Below are 21081 nucleotides of genomic sequence, written 5' to 3'. Positions count from 1 at the left end.
TGGGCAACACAACATTTCAAAACCAAGAAGGAAATCTGGCAATAAAAGCTGTCAGAGTGCTCTTGTCTATTCTGTTGGTGAAAATATTGCCGGGTGCCCCAAGATGATTCTGCAGAATCCAGGTTTTCCAGGCCATTGATCTTTAGCATTGTTTACATAGCCTTGAAAATCAAGGGGCAAGAACTGAGGCCAGAGAGAAGTGGATGATGGGGGACCGGAAATGTGTTCAATAAAAGATAATGAACTTCCATAGAGGGCTTCCAGTGCCCTATGTGAGAACAGCAGCAGCATCGAGCTCCCAAAAGCCAAAGGAGGTGGAACCACAGGGGCTCCCTAGGAAGGCCAAACATGGCTAGAGGGGGACAGAGGGCCTGGCCTGACAGGTCATGGTTACACCTCCTCACATGGTGCTCCAAAACAAACTTGGATGGATGACACATTCATTCCTGAGTGACACAGAGCCAAACTCAAATGATCAACGGTATACCACGAGGCACAGTCACACAAAAGGATAGGATGCAGTGAAAAAACCTGGAACAGCCGCTCATTGAAGGTGGACCAGAGTTGTAGCAGCTGGAGACCTTTCAGGGAGGTGAACTTTTCAAAGAGCACACTCTCTTCTTTACCTGTTCATCTGCCAGCTGGGCTTCCAAAGAACTTCTGGTCAACTGAAGCTCCTGCATCTCTTCTTTCGCTCGCGCCAGAGCCTCTTCCGAGTGCTGCTGCTTTTTCTGCCATAAGACACTTGATTACATTAGAAAGGACTGAGACTGCAATGCTGCCCCCATTTTGCCTAGCCCATCTACCCACTTGGGACTCCTAACCTCAAAGCCTCTTTAAGGTCCTCAATCATCTATAGGGAAGGTGTGCAAAATGCAGCCTGCTGAGTATATGCAGCCCCCATGGGTAAAAAAATTAATGACTTCTTCTTGCCCTAGCAGAATATCCAACTTTATTTACCCAGCCTGTTAACAAAAGTGGGTTTTGTGCTTTCTGTCAGTTATGCTTGCTGCCACAAGAAAAGTCCCACTGGATTACAGTGAAGGCCCATATAACCATTCTCTTCACACAGTGGCCAACTGGATACTTCTAGGAAGGCTGCAGCAAGACAGGATTGCAACAACAGCCTCCCTTTTCTGTTCCTCAGCAACAGATACAGAGGTCCACTGCCTCTGGCCCTGGAGTGAGTGCATATCCATCATGGCTAGTAGTCACCGAGAGGCTCATTTTATTTATTTCCACAGCTCATCTTGATAATCAGCCTGGCAGCCTTGTGCCAAAGATTTACCAAACAAAATAAAAACAAAAAGACTATAGTTGCATGTAGCGTGGAGGCTTTGCCTGCTATGCTCCAAACCAGAGCTTGGAGAATGGGTTTTGAGTTTTGGTTTTAGTTTTAGTTTTGGGTTTTGTGGATGCCCATGCCCAGAATCCCCGGAGTAACAGTCAAAAAGAATAACTTTTTAAAATGCTATTTATTATAAACCACTTTGCATGCACCTTTACTGTAACTCAGGACTCAAGCCCACCATTTTGGCTACAAAATCCTCTTGCTATAAGAGCCCATGATCTCACCTCGTAACTGTTTAGCCTTTCTTCCATTTTGTCTCTTTCTCCCCTCAAATTATCAAGCTCCTGTTGGAGTTGTTTCTTTTGATTCCCCAGCTCTGTGAGAGTTTCCTTCAGTTGCTGGTTTTCTTCAATCATTTCCATTACATGATTTTCTGCACTCCTTTGCATCTTTTCAGCCATGACCTTTTCATTGAACAAGGCATCCACTTTCTAAGAATACAATGCATGAATCAGCTCAGAAGGATACAGTGCAAAGGGCGCAAGATTTTAATCCAAAAAGAAGGATCTGTTGACTGGCTGCTTCTTGGTCTTTCCTTTCCACCCCACTCGTTAAATGTACATTTTGGAACACGTGCCCATCCATAAGTGATTTCACTCTGCATTGAAAGGGATGAGTGACACCATCATGCAGTTATTGTACTTCTCAAGCAGGATATTAAGAGAATGCATCATGCCAGCAACAGTTCTTGGTTAACTGGGATTCTAATGGAGGGACAGGCTGCATTGTGGTTTTTGACCCCAGGAAGCCAAGCAGCTGAAGGGACTGTCATTGGCTGCTACAGCAATCACTGTCTCCTACAGAAGAGATTGGCAGTTTCACATTTGAGCAGTTTCTCAAAATGAGGCATCCTGAATATGTGAAGGGGAAAGGGGTTGAGAGGACACGCCGTGATGGCATGGGAGCTGGGAGGTCATGTCTGCCTGGAGTGGTTCCATCTGCAGCCTGTCTGGATGGGTGTTAAGAAGGTGTGGTGTTAGCAGATGGTTAGGAAGTGTTCCTAAGGCTGAAATTCAGATTTGATTATAGTGTTTATCTCCTTGGCAAGTACATTAAAAGCAAGAGAAGATCTCTGCAAGCATCAACAGCAAATGCCAAGAGTGGAAATGCGGTCTGGGAAAATTAAATTAGAAGCTTCCAGTGTCTTTAACTTGACTCTGTGATTAACTGTGTGAAACATCTGATAAGACGGAGACTACCCACTCTGTGGCATTTGTCAAAGTACCTTCCTCCAACTTGGTGGCTTTCAGATGTTTTAACCTACAACTTTCATTATGCTGGTTATAGGTGATGGAAATTGCAGTCTACCAGATGTAGTGGGCATCAATCTAAGTTGGTTGTCTTAGGAGGTGAAAACCAAGAGTATTCACTTGAAGAGTATTCTTACAATACTTATGCACCTGATAAGGCAGCTTGCAAAAGGTTCAATTGTGTAGCTATTGGAAATATGCCAGCAAGAATTTCCTAAAAGTGTGTGGAAAGTTGGTGATACAAGTTTAAATAAATAAAGATGCAGGTACTGGAATAATGCAACAAAAATGTGCACTGGGTAGCAACCAAGTGAACAAGCAGTGTGTGTGTGTGTGTGTGTGTGTGTGTGTGTGTGTGTGTGTGTGCATATGCGTGCGTGCCCTCATGTTGCCTGTGGACTTAAGAGTGACGCCATTATTTTTTCACAGGGTTTTCTTAGGCAAGGGATACTCAGAGGTGGTTTTGCCAATTCTTTCCTCTGAAATAGAGCCCAAAGCATTTGGGATTCATTGGCAGTTGCCCATCTAAAACTAAGCAGAGCTGATCCTGCTTAGGTTCCAAGATCAAATGTGATCTTAGGGTATTTGGACAGCGGGGGGGGGGGGGGAGAAGAAAGGAAAGGAAGGGAATCTTATCTGCATCTTTAAGAGTGACCTTAAGACTAAGTTAGTCTTCCCTCTGCAAAGGGAAATGGAGCAGCAAAATTATAGAATCGCCCTGCCTCCAAGATCATGAATTCTCAGTCCGCAGAGCCCCTCTCCCAGAAACAGCTAGGTGCCTGCAGAGGACCAGTGAGAGACAAGAGATCCAAGATGCAAACCCTTGACTCACACCTGGGAGCACCTCACTGTAGATATGCTCTTTTGTGTTCACTTGCACATCCTTCAAAAATTACTGATGCCAACACCTGCCAGCAGCACCCTTCAGCAAGGGAAGGGGACTTCATAACAGGGGAGTGGTACCAAGTGCTTTGCCAAGGAGCCAGTCATCTAGGATTTCATTTCTCTGGGGTCTTCTCTTTCTGAGCTTTGTTTATTTAATTGGAAACATTCAGTAGACCTTGGGAAACTTTAGAACACCAATTTATTAGCACATCTAATGATACTTCTTTGTTTTAATTAAGGACTGTAAGCTGGCTGCAAGAGAGAAAGAAGTGTGGCATAAGTCCCACTCCATTGGCCTTGACAGTACCCATGCTGTTTGGCTCCTGTCCTCCCAGGACTGTTTCTGTCACCAGCTGGATCATTGGAACCATTATTTAGCACGGTAACTGGCACCTTAAGGTGCTTCTTTTCCCTTTTACCCTTCTCTTCTCTTCCTGTTGTGTTGTGTCTTTTGCAAAGGTAGGGAACGTGGAGTGGTCCTTTTCACCCTTCCTCAAGCCATAGAGGGGCCCCCCTGACATCCCATAAATTCCACCCCTAAATTGTCGATTGTATGAAATCTTGAAATCTCTAGCAACCACAATTTATTACTTAAAAATAATTATTCCCCATGCCCACCACATGCCTGTTTTAGACCTTCAGAATCCTTTCTTTTAGACACTGGTTTTGGCTTCCAGGGTTTTAAAAAGAAACAAGGTGTATCCCTTATCATTTATGCGGGGCAGAATTTGCAATTCCAGGGCTAAACATTTTGTTCCAGGGGATCCATGCACAGGCCATGCATTACATTTGACCCACCCTGGTCTCCTTTACTTTGAGTTGTAAATCATCTTGAGTCACTTGACAGGAAGGCCATACACAGCATGGTATCTGGAAAGACAAGATCTGTTTATGGTTGCCACACAGGTTTGTTTCAGGTTCTCCCACTACTGCAGAGCAAAGGGTTTTGCTCATTAGCAAGCATGCTTCTAAGCAGCCGCATTTCCTGGATCCTAAAAGGCCACAGGAGACCTGGGAAGCTCAGTGTCTCTTCATTCACTCAGCTGGCTGCCAGTTAGAGCTGCTTCTAAGGGCGGCGCTAGTGAAGCTTCAATGCCATCACATTGGCACCTACACATGAAACTAGAATCCCATTCTGAAGGCCTCAAGGCCTACGCAACTCCCACACTCTTGCTGTTTACAGCGTGAATTTGGGGGAAGACCAGTGCTGTACCAGGAAGGAATGAAGACTTGGAGGAGGTATCCAATTCATAAGGGCTGGAGATTCTCTGGATCACATGCTGCATGCCTATAAAAAGGTGCCTGTGACTGGCTGCCCAGCAAGTGCAGCCCATCTGAAGCAGTTGGCACAGAGATGGCATTGAAAACACTGACTAGTCAGCCAGACTGCATCTTACTTTCTATAGAGGGCTTGAAAATGAATGCAGCTGATAGAAACCTGTTCTCTCAGTCTCTAAAGATTTCTGAACAAAACAGAGCCAGCTTTGGGCCTGCCCTCTCAAGCTTCCATCAGCATCTGTCCCTCCATGCCAATTAATCTGAGTTCACCTCCCCTTTCCAGAGCATATCGGGAAGAAGCTGCCAGAAAAAGGAACAGAAGAAGGAGGAGGTTTTTTGAAAAGAACCGTGCTTGAAAACATGTTCCAAGCATTCTCTTCCCTGCACTCCCCTTTCTTTAGCATCACGAGGCTGGAGGGGCTGTGTGACCGGCACTTAACTGCCAACTGCCACAAGTCCCCGGTGACCTTGGCAGCCATACAAAGGTTACATTTTCACTCAAATGAACTGCCCTTTAACAAGTTCTGCTGCGCATTAGTGCACAAACTCTTTCTTTCCAACCACCTGGGAAGAGGAATTTCATCCGCTGCCACCATCACACCATCCTTGGACCAACTACTACTTAAGAAAATTGTTTTGGATATAAAGTTTAGAGTGTGTATGAAGCTCAAAACTGAGTCTCTTGTGTTTATATGTGTGTATGTGCATCAATATTTTGCAAGGTAGGAGCATCACACTGCATCATCTCTTGCCAGTCTGCTGCAACACATATTGTTTGTGTAGGTTTCAAAACCTGAAATCAATACAGATGTCCCGATACCCATCTCAACTGCTTACTTTTTAAATGTGTTTATTAAAGTAGTTATACTTTGCTTTTTTTGTATGGAAAAGTTTCCCAGGGAGATTAACCGTGCACAATTTAAAATGACATCAAAATGCACCAAAACAAAGATGGGATGAAAATAGAGCAAAGCAGAGTCCTCAAAACCAGGAGAGAGGAACCCTGGCAAAGTATTGTTGCAAAGTGGGTACATTAATACATAAACACCAGCAACTAAATTCTCCCTGCCCCAGCAAGTCTAGGGACTGATGTGGTGTATTGTGCTAATTTCAACAGATGTGTGTGTTGAATCAATGTGTATCTTCTTCATCTGCAACTCTGTCAATGCTCAGCACAGAACAAAAGCCACAGAACTGGCTGAGTGAGATTCCTACAGAGTAAGTCACCTGCTCACTTATCCAGATATACTTAGGATATATCAAGAACCCAGGAAAGCCTGAAAAGGAGCTTCAAGTGTCAGCGCTTGACCTTGAATTTAAGCTATTTACTTCTGAGGCCAAGCTTTTCCAACACTGTGTGCTGAGAAGGCATGAACCTACATGGCCTGGTTCTTTCACCGCACCAGGAGGCATGACAGATTGCACCTGTTTCATCTTTAAAAAGAGACCCAACAAGTGCTAAATGCAGTTTTGTTGGGGTTGGTTGCAAAGAGCTAGGTAAGCAGGGAAAACCCTTGTTGTTTCTTCAGTTTCGCCTTAGGTATGTAGCTGGACAGAAGAAAGCTCCCACCCAAATTGCTAGTGGTACCCTGCCCAGATGCCACATAGCAGTGATCTTGGAAGCATCTTGAGTACTGCTACAAGCCTGAGGTGGGAAGCTCCGAAGTTCAAATAGTGGCTTAGCCACAGACTCACTAGCAAGTTGCTGTCTCTCAAACACAACCCATGGCCATTTGCAAAGCTTAAATAAAGATAACCAAGATGATGAGCATGCCTGTGGAGCTTAAGGCTACAGTGCTATATGCTTGTCCTTTGGAGAAAGTCCCAAGGAACTCAAGGGGAGTTTGGCGCATACGCAATGGACTCAGAGCAGGACTTGAAATATAACTGCTTTATATTGATGGCTTTCCAGTCATTCTCTAGTGCCAGTTCTTCACCTCTGGCTTCCAGCAGGGCTCCTTTCAGTGTGTTGTCAGTACCACTCTTGCTGCTTCTGTGTCTGCATTCTCCAAGGCATAAATCAATCTTAGTTGCGGTGCTTTAATATGGCTCAGTGTCGCTGAGGGCATTCCAGCCCAGGGCAGCTGCTGAAATGACACTACCTGCAACAGCCACAATCCTCTCTCATCAGGAGCCAAGTTCAAAACAAACCTTTTAATTTCTACGCAGACAGGGACACCTTGTCTGGGCCCTGAAGTTGCCCAGCAACTCATTCCCCATGACCTTGCTGATGAATTTACCAAACAGCCCTAATGCAGGGTGTAGAATAAGTTGGTTATCTTAGCTGGATATAAGAACATAGCTTTCTAGAAAGCTGACATAAAAACACTGGTCAGGCACTGGCAATACGACAGAAGGAAGAGAGTTTTAGGATTAAGACGGCAGGCCTACCAAATGACATCTGTTACTAAATGCAAATAGAAAAATGAAACAGGTTCTGAGGATATTTTTGTTAACTCTTAAATGTGCAACATTTGGAAGCATCTATGTAAAACAACAACAACATCAACGATTATGTCTGAACGCTCAAGATAAAGAGTTGGATGTGAGAGCCAGCATGGTCTAGTGGTTTAAGCACTGGACTATGATTATGGAGACCAGGGTTTGAATCCCCACTCAGCAATGGAAATACCTTGGGTGACTTTGGACAAGTCACACTCTCTCAGTCTCAGAGCAAGGCAAACCCTTTCTGAACAAATCTTGCCAAGAAAACCCCATGATGGATTTGCCTTATGGTTGACATAAGTCACATATGTCTTGAAGGCACAAAACAACAATAAAGGATTCTGAAGGAGAGCTAGCTCAATTTTTCTTCTAAAAACTCAGTTGTATTATACCTGCTGCATTCTAGGTGTACCCTGGTGCATGCAGCACCAACAAAACAGATCTGAATTTGGCCTTTGGGTTCTGAAATCCTGTGAGGAACATGGTTTGTTCATTGCCTGGGAGTGGATTATTGTATACTTAACCTAATTATCAAAAGACAAGCTAATGACACACAGTAGGGGATAGATTAACCCATTTTACCTTGTTTATCATTTGGTATTAGGGTTTAGCTAAAAGACCCATCACTGGAAGTGCACAGTTATTTTGAAGGCTTCTGATCTAAATTCGCAACATCTCGAGCCTCCTCAGAAGTACTTATTTCAATAAGACGTACTTCCAAGTAAATGTGTTTAGGATTATAGCACGTAAAATCTTTACAGTTGAACGCAAGTGAACACCAACATGCCAGAATAAACAATACATTTTAAGAAAGCAAGAAAAAAATAGCTATCAGTTTGGAAATGGCCTTTCCTGGTTTAATTGACAGCCATTAATCCATGGGGAAAACCCAACCTATTCAGCAAGATTGTGGCGGAAACTGCAGGACAAAATTAGAAAGCCGTCTTATATGGAGTCTGACCATTGGTCCATCTAGACCAATATTATCAACTCTTGACTATCAGGGGTCTCCAGAGTCTCAGAAATGGGACGTTCCAAGGCTTGCCTGGAGATGCCAGAAATTGAACCTTGGATCTTCTGTAGGCAAAGCCACAGCTCCTCTCCAAACACTGTAGAGGGAACTGTGATATTAACTAAGGCTTTTCTACATTTCATGACACAACACAAGTGAAAAGGCACATGCAACGTCAAGCACTGTTCAACTCCATATCACCACCACAAGAAATGAAACATTGCAGGGAGAATATCCACACTATGTCATATCACAGTTTTAGACATGATGCCTTTTAGCAGAGCCTGTTCACATATCTGGCTGAGATATCAAATGCTGAGCAAATAAGGGACATGCAGGATTCCAGCCGCTCATGGTGAATTAGTTTCTTTTCTTTCCTTGCGCGGCCCCACTACATCACAACCGTCGTGACATAGTCATGGCGGCGGCCATGTGGAACGGCCGCTGCCATTTTGTGCGTGCTCTGCGCGTCCTAGGGTTGGGGGTGTCCGGAAAGGACGCCCCTTTGTAACCCTAGCACGCACGGAGCATGCACTTTTAGGCCCGTCTGTAACGGGCCACAGTTCCACTGGTCCGTGAATATATGAACCATACTAAACATTGCTGCTTTGAATCTGCTTTGCGAGAAAAGCAGGATATAAATCCAATAAATAAGCAAATTATATTTCTTTTTCTAGTGTACATCATTCCAAACACCACCAAAAAATTAACAAACTATGATAGCAAGAAGTCAACCAGATCGGGAAAGATTAATGTATCCACAAATGGTTATTTTAGGAGAGCTGTGTTACCTTCTTAGCCATACAGTCGCTGTGCTGCACTATGTTTGCTTGGTTCTCCAGCACAGCCAAGGTCATCTGAATCAAGTAGAATATTAACCTGCATTCCAAACAACGACGGAGGTTTCATTCAATGGCAGGGTAGATTCCCTTCCTGCAGGGCCTCCACATGTGGACTTATTAGGTCTGCCAGCAGAAAGCTCAGAAACTGCCTTCCAATAGAGATTTCATTGTTTCTGACTGGAGACACCATGGTAGGTTCTAGAATTATATCTTGGTGAGTATAAAGTAAACCTCAAGGTTTGTTGCTGAAGTGGAAGCCCTCTAACCCTACTTCCTGTCCAGGAGGTCTAATGGTCAACCAAGTTGGATATGGTCAGTCCAGGCTCTGTGGAAACCAAAGCAGTATCTGCAGCCTGCAGTTTAGAGGTTTATCACATCGGCAGCCTACAGAGACCCAAAGGTGGCAGTTGCAGCCCTGGCAGTTCCTCTTAGAGATAAATGACTAGACAACTGGGCTTGCAGTAGCCCCAATCAAAATGGAGCCTATTGATTGTGTCATAGAATCATAGAGTTGGAAGAGACCGCAAGGGCCATCCAATCCAACCCCCTTCTTCTGCCATGCAGGAAATCTAAATCAAAGCATCCCCGACAGATGGCCATCCAACCTCTGTTTAAAGACTTCTAAGGAAGGAGACTCCACTACACTGTCGAACAGCCCTTACTCTCAGGAAGCTCCTCTTGATGTTGAGGTGGAATCTCTTTTCCTGTAACTTGCATCCATTGCTCCAGTGGGTCCTAGTCTCTGGAGCAGCAGAAAACAAGCTTGTTCCCTCCCCAATATGACATCCCTTCAAGTATTTAAACAGGGCTATCATATCACCTCTTAACTTGCTCTTCTCCAGGCTAAACATCCCCAGCTCCTTAAGTCTCTCCTCATAGGGCTTCATGGTTTCCATACCCTTCACCATTTTAGTCGCCCTCCTTTGGACACGCTCCAGTTTCTCAACATCCTTTTTAAATTGTGGTGCCCAGAACTAGACACAATATTCCAGGTAGGGCCTGACCAAAGCAGAATAGAGTGGCACTATTACTTCTCTTGGTCTAGACACTATACTTCTGTTGATGCAGCCTAAAATCGCATTGGCCTTGTTAGCTGCCGCATCGCATTGTTGACTGATATTCAACTTGTGGTCTACTTGGACTCCCAGACCCCTTTCACATGTATAGGTCTCTCATTCAGCCAGGTGTCCCCCATAATCCTGTATCTGTTCATTTCATTTTTCCGCCCAAAGTGGCAGTACCTTACATTTCTCCGTGTTGAAATTCATTTTGTTAGCTTTGGTCCAGCTTTCTAATCTATTAAGGTCATTCTGAAGTCTGATCCTGTCCTCAGGGGTATTAGCTGCTCCTCCTAATTTGGTGTCATCTGCACATTTGATAAGTATGCTCTCAATTCTATCATCCAAGTCATTGATAAAGACGTTGAATAGCACTGGGCCCAGGACAAACCCTTGTGGGACCCCACTGGTCACTTCTCTCCAGGATGAAAAGGAGCCATCGTTGAGCACTCTTTGGGTTCGGTCAGTCAACCAATTCCAAATCCATTTAACAGTTGCCTTGTCTAGCCCACATTTTACAAGCTTGTTTGCAAGAATGTCATGGGGAACCCTGTCAAAGGCCTTACTGAAATCAAGATATACTATATCCACAGCATGCCCTTCATCTACCAAGCTGGTAATTTTATCAAAAAAAAAAAAAAAGATTAGATTGGTCTGGCATGACTTCTTTCTCTGAAACCCATGTTGAGTAGGAGCCACCTCCCAGGTTTTGGGAGCTGCAGGGGAGTCCTGGCCCAAGCTAGCCTTTAATCCAGACAACATGAGACCAGTCTTGTTTCAGTCTCAGGAATGCCTGTGTATATGCTCCACCTGTGCCCTGGTCACCAAAGTCCAGCCTCTTTTTCCCCCGTCAGAATTGTGTCGCTTCCACACAGACCTCCTTTTCATTTCCTGTCCTTTCTAATTGCAGCTCCACGATTGAAACACAGTCAATTACTGGTAAGTGCCTATGAAAAATAGTTCACTGGGGCTGAATTCGAGCCCTCTCTGTGATTACTGAGTCATAAATAAACTGTTTTGCAAGCGCTTGCCATTCCTCTTGAGAAGCATGCTTCTTCTTCATGGTCTCTGCGAATCATACAAATGGGTTTCACTGCGCCTGCGCAGTGCTGCTCGGAACCTACTGGAATCACTGGGCAAAGTTTACTTTGCAACATATAGAAACTTTTTGGCGGTAACTCCGCCCACCCGTTATAAGGCCCCTGCCTTCCCGCTCTTTTCCCCAGTTCCTTTTTTCCGCCGCGCTAGCTGCTTCAAGGAACTTTCACTCGCTCTTGTTTGCTTGGAATCACTTTCACTTTTGACCTCTGACCGTCTCTTGACCATTCTTTGTCTCCCGCCCCTGGTAACTTCGGACTTTCGGACTGTTGACCTCGTTTTTGGATTTTCCTCTGGCTTGACGACTCCGGAATCATGCCCGCGCCCTTCAAGAAGTGCGACCTTTGCGGGGGCAAGGTGCCCGTCCAGGACCCGCACTCCTCCTGCCTCCTGTGCTTGGGCAAGGACCACGATGCCAAGGCTTGCCTGCTCTGCAAGTCCCTCTCATCTCAAGCCCAGAAAAATCGTGAGTCCCGGCTCACCTCTGCGATTGCCCTGGGCAAGGTACAGGAGGGAGGCTCCCGCCCGGCATCTGTCCCGCCTTCCACGCTGCCCGCTTCATCCTCCAGGGCCAGCGTGTCCAGTGTGACATCCGTCAGGGCCAGCGTGTCCACCGTGGTGTCTGTCCCGGCCGGGACAGTGGCTCCCACCACCTCCGATGTGGCCCATGGCCCGAACCCTCCAAGCGCCCCCAGAAAACCTCGGGGACTGAGGGTTTTGAGCCCAAGTCGAAATCCGGGAGAAAACCGTCCCCGGAGGGCTCACACGCGAGGGAATGGACAGAGACGGAGGTCCAGCTCGCTTCGCCTTCGTCCTCCAAGGCGTCCAAGTCATCCCGACACGCCTCCAAGCCGAGGGAGCCGGCTTCGCCTTCGGGAGTGACTAGAGCCCAGCCCCTCGAGAGGGCTAAGTCTCCGAAGCCCTCCTCATCGGGAGCCGCCGCCGCCGCCGCTGTCCTGGACCTCCCGGAGAACCCCTTCTTTCCTCCTGAGGACCCAGCCGATACCCCGAGATCAGGAAAGAAGCGGCACCGGAAGGAGGCTGAACGGGACCCAGTGCCCAAAAAGTCCAAGCGGCCAAAGGACCACGTCGGGACGGACTTGCCTTCCAAGGCAAAGGACAAGAAGCGCTCCCCCTCTAAGAAGGCTCGTGCTCCTGCAACTCCCTCCATCCCGGAACCCGCTCCTGAGGTACAGCCGGTCCCGGTCCCGGACACGCCGGTCCAGCCCACCGTGGACTTCGTTCACGATGTGGAAGGCACCACCACCGGCTCCCCTCGTGGGGAACTGCCTCCGTCTTTCTCCCACTCCGATGATGAGGACGACGGGGACGATGTCCGTGGGGAGGAAGCCCCGGACCTCTTCTTCGACTCGGAGACGGGCCGGTACTTCATGTCCGTTCCGAGGGATGTGGCCATCAAGGAGTTCACCAGACTCAACCCTTGCCCTGCAGATTCTCAGGAGGACACGTCTGCCTGGTCGATCCTGAGTGTCTCTGTCCTGGACAGGCCTCTCCCGTCGCCCGCGACTAAATCTTCAGCACCTCGCCGTCGGTCGGAGACCTCGACAACCCACATCCCGGTTCGTCCGAGGTCCCAGGTCAGGGTCCCGGACATACCCCTCACCTCGGACACGGACTCCGAGGATGAGCCCCTGCCTCCATCGGACATTGCCTCTGAGGACGACGATCTCTCGACGTCAGCCTCCCCTCAGAGGATGCAGCACCCTGAGCCATTGTCTCCATCTGACGACGTGTGTACATTCAGCGAGCACGTCGTCAAGATGGCCAGGGCCCTTGACATCGAGCTTTCCTTCCCCGAGGACGAAGCCCGCGACCCGGTGGAGCGTTGGGTGCACGGACGGGTGCCCACACCGCCTTCCATCCCCCTGCTACCGTCCTTGGAAACTATAGTCCGGAGGTCCTGGGACGCCCCGGCTTCCCTGTCTGGCTCATCCCGCAAGGTCGAGTCTCTCTACAGGGTCACTCCGGCAAGCTGCGCTTGGTTGGCCGACCACCCCAAGCCGAATTCGGCCATTGTGGAAGGGGCCCAGCACAGTTTCGTCCCGAAGCAGGCGACCTCCCCCGTCGACTGGGAGGCAAAGAAGATTGATGGCCTAGCCAAAAAGGCCTATTCGGCGGCAGCCCTTGCGGTGAAGGCCATCAATTATAACGCCTGCATGGGGGCCTACATCCAGACCTTAATGGAACGGATCTCCCCCCTTGTACCAGATGTTCCGGATAAGATCCAGAGGCAGCTGGTGGAAGTCCGGGACGAAGCCCATCCCATAGGGAGTTGGCTCATCACCGCCTCCAGGAATGTGGCAGACTGTGCGGGAAGGGCCATGTCGGCATCGATGGTGCTCTGGCGACACGCCTGGTTGAGGGCGTCGGACCTCAACCCCAGCGTCAAGGCGGCCATCGAGGACATGCCACTCGATGGGACCAGGCTTTTCCATGCCGAAACCGACGACCGCCTGAACAGGAAGTTCAGAATGAAGGTGGCGGCGAAGAAGCATGGGATGTCCTCCGCATCCGTCTCGCCCTTCTGGAAGCGACAGCGCCCGTGGCAGCCACAAGGTCAGTCGCAGGGGACCTTCCCCCAGGATCGGCAGTCTCAGCAGCAGGGCCCCCAGAGACGCCGCTACCCTTCCCAGTCTTCCTCCTCCTCTGGCCGTCGCAATTTCCCGCCTCGGTACCGCAAGTCCCGCCGGCAGGATACCGACCAGGGGAAGAAAAGAGCCTGAAGGGACGCAGCGCGCTTCGTCTCTCCTTCGACCCTCTTCTTTTTGGACATTTTGAGGCCCTTTGTTAACACCTGGGCCTCAATAACATCAGACTCGTGGGTTCTCAACATCGTCTGTAGGGGATATGCCCTCGAGTTCCAAGAGCTCCCTCCAACCGGAGCCTTCATGTCCACTCTCCCCTCGGACACCCTTCTCGACGAAGTGCGCACTTTGCTGGACAAGGGGGCAATCTCCCCTTTACCACCCGAACAATGCTCCAGGGCCTTTTTCTCTAGGTACTTCACAGTACCAAAGGCAGATGGTGGCATCAGGCCCATCCTGGACTTGAGACAATTGAACTTGTTCCTTGAATACCGTCGCTTTCGAATGGTAACCTTGGCTTCCATTCTGCCTCTGCTCCACTAGGGCCTGTGGTTCACAACCGTCGACCTGAAGGACGCCTACTTCCACATCGGGATCCGGGACTCCCACCGGAGATTCCTCGCCTTCGCCGTCGGCTCCACCTCGTACCACTACAACATGCTTCCTTTCGGCTTGGCCACAGCACCGATAGTTTTCACGAAGTGCATGGCACCGGTGGTGGCATACCTTCATCAGAAGGGCTTCATGGTCTTCCCATACCTGGACGACTGGCTGTTTGCCGCCGAATCCCAGCGAGAACTGCAGGAGGCAGTCTCATTTGCCTTGCACCTCTTGGACTCCCTTGGTCTGGTCATCAATCGGGAAAAGTCCCACTTCTCACCGACCAGACAGGTCAAGTTCATCGGGGCTATCCTCGACTCCGAAAGATGCTCCGCCTTTCTCCCTCCAGACCGTTTCCAGGCACTGACGACATCGCTCAGGCCTTGCATCTCCCACAGAAGGGTGAGGGCCAGAGATGTCCAAGTCGCCCGGGGCCACATGGCATCAACAACGTTTGTCACGCCATGGTCAAGACTTCGCCTTCGACCTCTGCAGTCCTGGTTCCTCTCGGTCTTCTCCCCGATGGAGGACCCTCCGTCCAAGTGGCTCACGCTACCGAGACCTGTAGCTGCTTCCCTGGGATGGTGGTTGGACTGCCGCAACGTGTGCACCGGGATGCCCTTCCATCAGCCTCAGCCCCAACTGACTCTGACAACAGATGCTTCCCTGGAGGGATGGGGCGCCCACCTGCTCGACCTGGTCGTCAAGGACAAGTGGTCTGCCCAAGACAAGCTTCTCCACATCAACACTCTGGAGATGCTGGCAGTGGAAAAGGCACTGAGGGCATTCCAATCTGCTGTCGCAGGCAAGGTGGTCCTCCTGAGGACGGACAACACCACCGTGATGTACTACATCAACAAACAAGGAGGCACCAGGTCCAGGACCCTGCTCGACCTCACTCTCCGCATCTGGGACTGGTGCATCCAGAGACAGGTCCTCCTCCAGGCGATTCATCTTCCCGGAGAAGACAACGAGCTGGCAGATCGCCTCAGCAGATCTCCGTCGGTGTGCCACGAATGGAGGCTCCATCCCGAGACGGTCAGCGACCTCTTCGACCGGTGGGGAACCTTCGCGACCAGATGGAACAGCCACTGTCCCCAGTTCTGCTCCAGGAAGCAAATGGACGGATCCCTCAGAGATGCGTTCGCCTTCCTTTGGATGGGAGAGCTCCTCTACGCCTTCCCTCCGTTCCCTCTCATCATCAGGGTGGTGTCCAAGATGACAACGGACCGTTCGCATGCGATCCTAATCACCCCGTGGTGGCCGAGACAGCCTTGGTTCGCATCCCTTCTCCACCTCTCCAAGACATGTTTCCTCCGCCTCGATCCCCGCCCCGACCTGCTGTCGATCCAGGACGGACGGATTCTCCATCCGGACATCGAGAGCCTACCGCTGGTGGCCTGGAGGATACAGCCCTAACCGCCCTGCCGGAGGCGGTGAGGACGCTGATCCTGGCTGCAAGGAAACCTTCCACCCAGCGGTCCTACACCCTGAAATGGTGGAGGTTTACCCTCTTTCTTGATCAGAAGGGCCTGTCTCCTGCTCAGGTGTCCACTCCAGTAGTGCTGGAGTTTTTGATGGCGCTTTTGGATGAGGGGTTGTGCCTCGCATCCATCAAGTGCTATTTGTCTGCCATTTGTGCCAAGTACCAATTCGGGGGGAGGGCTTCCTTTTTCAGGGATCCCTTTGTGAAGGGGTTCCTTAAGGGAAGTGCCAATTTGTATCCTCCTGTGTTGGTACCAGCGCCGGCTTGGAGCCTGGAGGCAGTACTGTCTGCACTCCAATCCAAGCCTTTTGAACCGATGGCCACAGCGGACTTGAGACTTTTGACTTGGAAAACCGCTTTTCTTGTGGCCATCATCTCTGCCCGCCGTGCGGGCTAACTTTGTGCCTTGCGAAGGGACCAGCCCTTCCTGAGGTTTCACAAGGACAAGGTGGTCCTTCGGACAGACATTACTTTCTTGCCTAAGGTTGTGTCTGCTTTCCACATGTGCCAGGAAATTGTGTTGCCTACCCTCGCTTCCAATCCGACTTCGGATGCGGAGCGAAGCCTGCACTCTCTTGATGTCAGGAGAGCGCTGGCGTTTTACCTGGACAGAACTGCTGCCTCCAGTCGGTCCGAGAGACTTTTCCAATGCTACTCGGAACCGAAGAAGGGGTTGCCCGTGTCTGCGCAGAGGTTTTCCAAATGGGTGGCCGGTATCATCCACCTCTGCTATGAACTGTTGGGCAAACCTTTCCCTGGCAGGGTTCGGTCCCATTCTACAAGGGCAATGTCAGCATCCTCTGCATTCCTGTCAGGGATTCCCTTGGAGGATGTCTGTAAGGCTGCTGTCTGGTCCCAGCCATTGACTTTTATAAAGCACTATAGGCTGGACACCAGAGCCATCCGAGACGCAGCTTTCGGGAGGGCTGTGTTGGTTTCAGGGTTGCATTGATTGCACTACTGAGGGTTTGTGTTTCAGCATTTATGTACATAATGCCACCGTTTTTACATTCTGTTGAATGTTGGTTTGCACAATTTCAGTGGGACTGGTCTTGCACGACCTTTTGTTCCCTTCTCAGGTTTGGCAATGTTATTGCTATGTTTGGTTTGTGCATGAACAAAAAGACTGACTCTCTTTATGGTTCAAGGTGTTTATTGTTGCAGTAATATACCCTTGGTTTACCATAGCTTTGGTTTCAGGACACTCCCTCCGCCGCTTACCTAAGCTTGTCAGTCTAAACCCATTTGTATGATTCGCAGAGACCATGAAGAAGAAGGACAGGTTGCTTACCTGTAACAGTATTTCTTTGAGTGGTCATCTGCGAATACATACAAATCCCACCCGTCCATCCCCTCAGTGTCCTGCTCTTATTGGCTTTTTCCATCGCCTGCTTGGCAGAAAAATTGCGGAACTGGGGAAAAGAGCGGGAAGGCAGGGGCCTTATAACGGGTGGGCGGAGTTACCGCCAAAAAGTTTCTATATGTTGCAAAGTAAACTTTGCCCAGTGATTCCAGTAAGTTCCGAGCAGCACTGCGCAGGCGCAGTGAAACCCATTTGTATGTATTCGCAGATGACCACTCGAAGAAATACTGTTACAGGTAAGCAACCTGTCTTTCCCCCCCACCTGCCACAACCAAACATTTTAATTTCAGGTCAGGCTGCTCAGTAGGATGCAAAAGCACTCGTCCAGGGTTCAACACTAAGACTGGGGGAGAATCATCCAGGCGAAGGCCTGCCAGACGAACACTCTCAGCAAGTTGCCTGAGACATATACACACCTAGACGTACACAAACAAACTCCCCTTAGTAGCAAGATAATTAAATTTGGACACACAGAGGAAGCAGGACAAGGTGGGGAGCAAATTTCTATGGTTGGACGGTGGCATACTGAGCCAGTGCTGGATATGTACCAGGTAGGTATATGGACATTTATAGCACAGTGGTTGCTTGGCTATTACCTTTGTTATGTTTCAGATCTCTTGGCTGGCTTTAGGCATTAGACCCAGATCCTGGAACTGCCTTCCTAAGGAATCTGGACTGTCCACTTCCTTATTGTCCCTCTGTCAGCAGGTAATGACCTTTCTGTTCAAATAGACCTTTGAGAAATTGACTGTTTATGGGGGGGAAACTTTTAATAATGTGGAATGTTGTTCACATTTCTTGCTTTTTAATGTATGTGTTTTTAAATCGCTTTTAATTCTACTGATGGTTTAGTTATACCTTAACCTTTTTATGTGATCTTTTATATGTATCTTACTTGATTTTTGAAAACTGCCTTGAGTCTGAGGGCAGGGGGGGGGGGGGGGAAAGGTGGGACATATATATAAGGAACCTCTGCTGCTCTGCTTTCAGGTAGCAAAATGTTTCGGGCTGGCCCTGCTTATTCTCAAAAATCCAAGCCAATCAATAGAGCTCAGGTAGCCAAATAAGTCTTGAAGATCAATGGTGTCATGCAGAACTGCGGTAACCTAATAGATCTGGAGAGAGCAGAAGTACACTGATAGGACATGTTTAGCAGCAAAGGATGCATCACAAGACCAATGCAGGCTGCCCTTCCATAGATACTGTTGAGTAAAGACACGGGTCTCCACCCTCAACCAAGACCATGAGCAGAAGAGCTGCTGACCAGTGACATGAAGAGTGGTGCATACTAAAGAGGATAGTTGAAGATAAAGACCAGGGGAAAGAAAAGCAACCCTGAAGATTCAGCAGACCACTGGTGTGGTAGACTGTGAGGATGTCTGCTTATCCTGCCATTAGGACAGCAAATTTGGACTTCTCACCTCTGTGGCTTCCTCCAGGTTCTTTCTTAACGCCTCAAGCTCCTGGTCATGCTGTTCCTTGAGCTGGTCCATCTCTTGGTCATGGGTGGACACTTCTTCCTTCAAAGCTCCTTTCAAGGCAGTCAGTTCACGTTCTCGCTTCCTCAGAACTTCCTCCTGCTGGTCTTTGGCCATCAGGATGGCTTGGAGATCCTGCTTCAGCTGCATCAGCTCCTGAATATTTTTTTAAAGAGAAAAATCATAATGTTCACCTGGTGCGCCTTAAAAATGCAGTGAGCCCTTGGCATCTACTGGAGTTTGGTTCCAGGACTCCCTATGGATACCTAAATCAATAGATACCGAAGTCTGATTATATACAATGGTGTAGTAAAATGGCAAAATCATTTTTTGTTTTTTAGAATATTTTCAAGCCATGGATGCTGGAATCCATGGATGAGGAATCCATGGATAGGGCAGGCCAACAGTAATAGTCACACCAAGAGGTAGCTCACAGCCACCGTTAACAGAAGTCCAGTTCCAAGGTCCTCAGGGCTGTGTTGAACATCAGGGACTCCACGGTTGAGGCTGATCTCAGTGAGCAACCTGGAACCAGAACTTAAAAACACCCTTGTTTGGACTACAACTCCCAGAACTGTAATGAGTAGAAAGAAAGAAAGAAAATGGAAAACTTTCCCAAACTCATCCTGAGACTGAGTGGACCTCAAAAAAATCAGGCACTAATTGGAGCTTCCATCCTTGGGACTGGTAGGTATTCTGAAGTTTCAGGCTGGAAATTAATACAGGGGCCCTGGGATTCCTGCTTCAAGCCCTTGGATGTCCTCAGGTCCATTACATCCAAAACAACCCCCTCACTTCTTTTTGACTTCAATCAAGATTCAAGGGGTTCCAAACTGTCTGAAGCAGTGGCATGAGATGAAGGGAGCATACACAGTTTTCCATGACTTGTTTCCCCAGTCCAAAATCGCCCCTGTTACGTTTTTCCATACAGAATAAAAAGATACTGGACCCATTTATCATTTTTCCCTATGGACAGGAAATCAATCAAGTAAACTCCCCCGAGGAAGTGGCGGGAGTTAAGTATTCATAGTGACATTTGTTCATTTAAAAGTCAGAACAAACTCCTGTCATCATCTCCTATCAAACAGAAAGCTTGCCACATTGCCTCAGGAACAGGTTAATATTCACTCCTGACCTGCTTCAGGCCTTTCACATCAAAACACCAGAAAAGTCCTGAAATGCAAGCTTACATAAGGAAACACATTATGTTTCATGTTGACAAGGCATTTCCTTCTGCCAGAATAGCATCCTAGATTATCTCCCAAACAGATATGTCAACCAATCTCAGGCCTGTTCAGCTCCGGAAAGACAGCCCCATCAAATGCTTTTTGATCCATCCTCAGAGAATAACACAGAGTGTAAAAAGCTGCCCAGAGGGAGGATCTTAACATGGGGAGAAGGATTCATCAGCGCCATCCATAAAATCTACTGCAGAATGTCTCTCCTGCAGTACGTTTCTTGGAAGTACAACTTTCCTAAACTACAAGAGAGTTTCCTTGTCACAAATACAGAGCCTTGAACTGGGTCCTGTGGGTTCTTCTGCCTTAAAGAGAGGAATATTTCAAAAGATATTTGGCTTCACCCAAGATTATAAATGTTGAGTTGTCTAATGACCCATGAAACTAAAGACATTCTTGAAAGCTCTCTTTCATACTATTTTGGGACCTCTGCTTGTTCCCACCCCTTCTGCTTCGAAGAACCCTGGCTTGATGTCCCCTACTAGTGTTCCCAGAACCTGATCCTGGGAGAGCGCCATCACAGCTCACCTCGATGAGAAGCTCCCTCTCACCCTCTTCGACGTGCTTTGCACAATCTAGCTCATCATGCATTTCAGAAAGCTGGTCCTGCAAGTCCCGGATTTCTGTTTGGTGCTGTTCTCTCTCCATTTTAACTTGAAAAAGCCTTGAAAGGGAAGGAAAATGATACTTTTAAAGGTATTTCATTCATAGTTCCATTTATCAGCTTCATTCCTCAGAAAATGTTCCAACCTCTGAGCAAAGAAGGGGAGGCAAAGGGAGCCCCAACTTTCAGTTAACAAAGACTGGAATATGACCATAGAGGTTCCTACTCGTTTTTGGTGTTCTGCTACATGCTTTGTGGATGCTAGCATAAAACAGTCCTAAAGATGGATCAGACCAAAGTTCTTTCCCATCCAGCACTCTGTCCCTAGAGTTGCCAAGCAGTTGCTCCAAGGAGATGCCCTCAAGGAGGATATGAGTGAACTAGAAAGGAATGTTGGGTACTTACCGTAAGACGTTCGTTTCCAGCATGAGAGGGTCCTGGCATCCTGAATACTGGGTTATGTACCTCCCATTTGCTCCTGTAGGCA

At 48.3% G+C, this 21081-nt stretch overlaps 1 protein-coding gene across 7 annotated transcripts in view; it reads right to left on the bottom strand.

The window, feature by feature from the left end:
• CGNL1 (cingulin like 1) overlaps window positions 1–21081 on the bottom strand; it is an 88147-nt gene that overhangs the window by 24946 nt on the left and 42120 nt on the right. For 5 of the 7 annotated variants that reach the window (XM_089538049.1, XM_089538052.1, XM_089538055.1 and 2 more), the window contains exons 7-11: window positions 20519–20654; window positions 18696–18908; window positions 4285–4356; window positions 1576–1782; window positions 627–731 (exon numbers count right to left, since the gene is read on the bottom strand). In XM_089538049.1, coding sequence (XP_089394175.1) covers window positions 627–731; window positions 1576–1782; window positions 4285–4356; window positions 18696–18908; window positions 20519–20654 — 733 coding nt within the window. The remainder of the gene's footprint in view (window positions 1–626; window positions 732–1575; window positions 1783–4284; window positions 4357–18695; window positions 18909–20518; window positions 20655–21081) is intronic. The other 2 variants (XM_089538053.1, XM_089538054.1) reach the window with 1 other exon arrangement.

The sequence above is a fragment of the Sceloporus occidentalis genome, unplaced genomic scaffold (genome assembly GCF_023333645.1).
Source record: "Sceloporus occidentalis isolate IW3139 unplaced genomic scaffold, rSceOcc1.0.p SCAF_9, whole genome shotgun sequence".
Taxonomy (NCBI): Eukaryota; Metazoa; Chordata; class Lepidosauria; order Squamata; family Phrynosomatidae; genus Sceloporus; species Sceloporus occidentalis.
The sequence above is the reverse complement of the archived record's forward strand: the minus strand, read 5'-3'. Positions and strand labels throughout refer to the sequence as shown.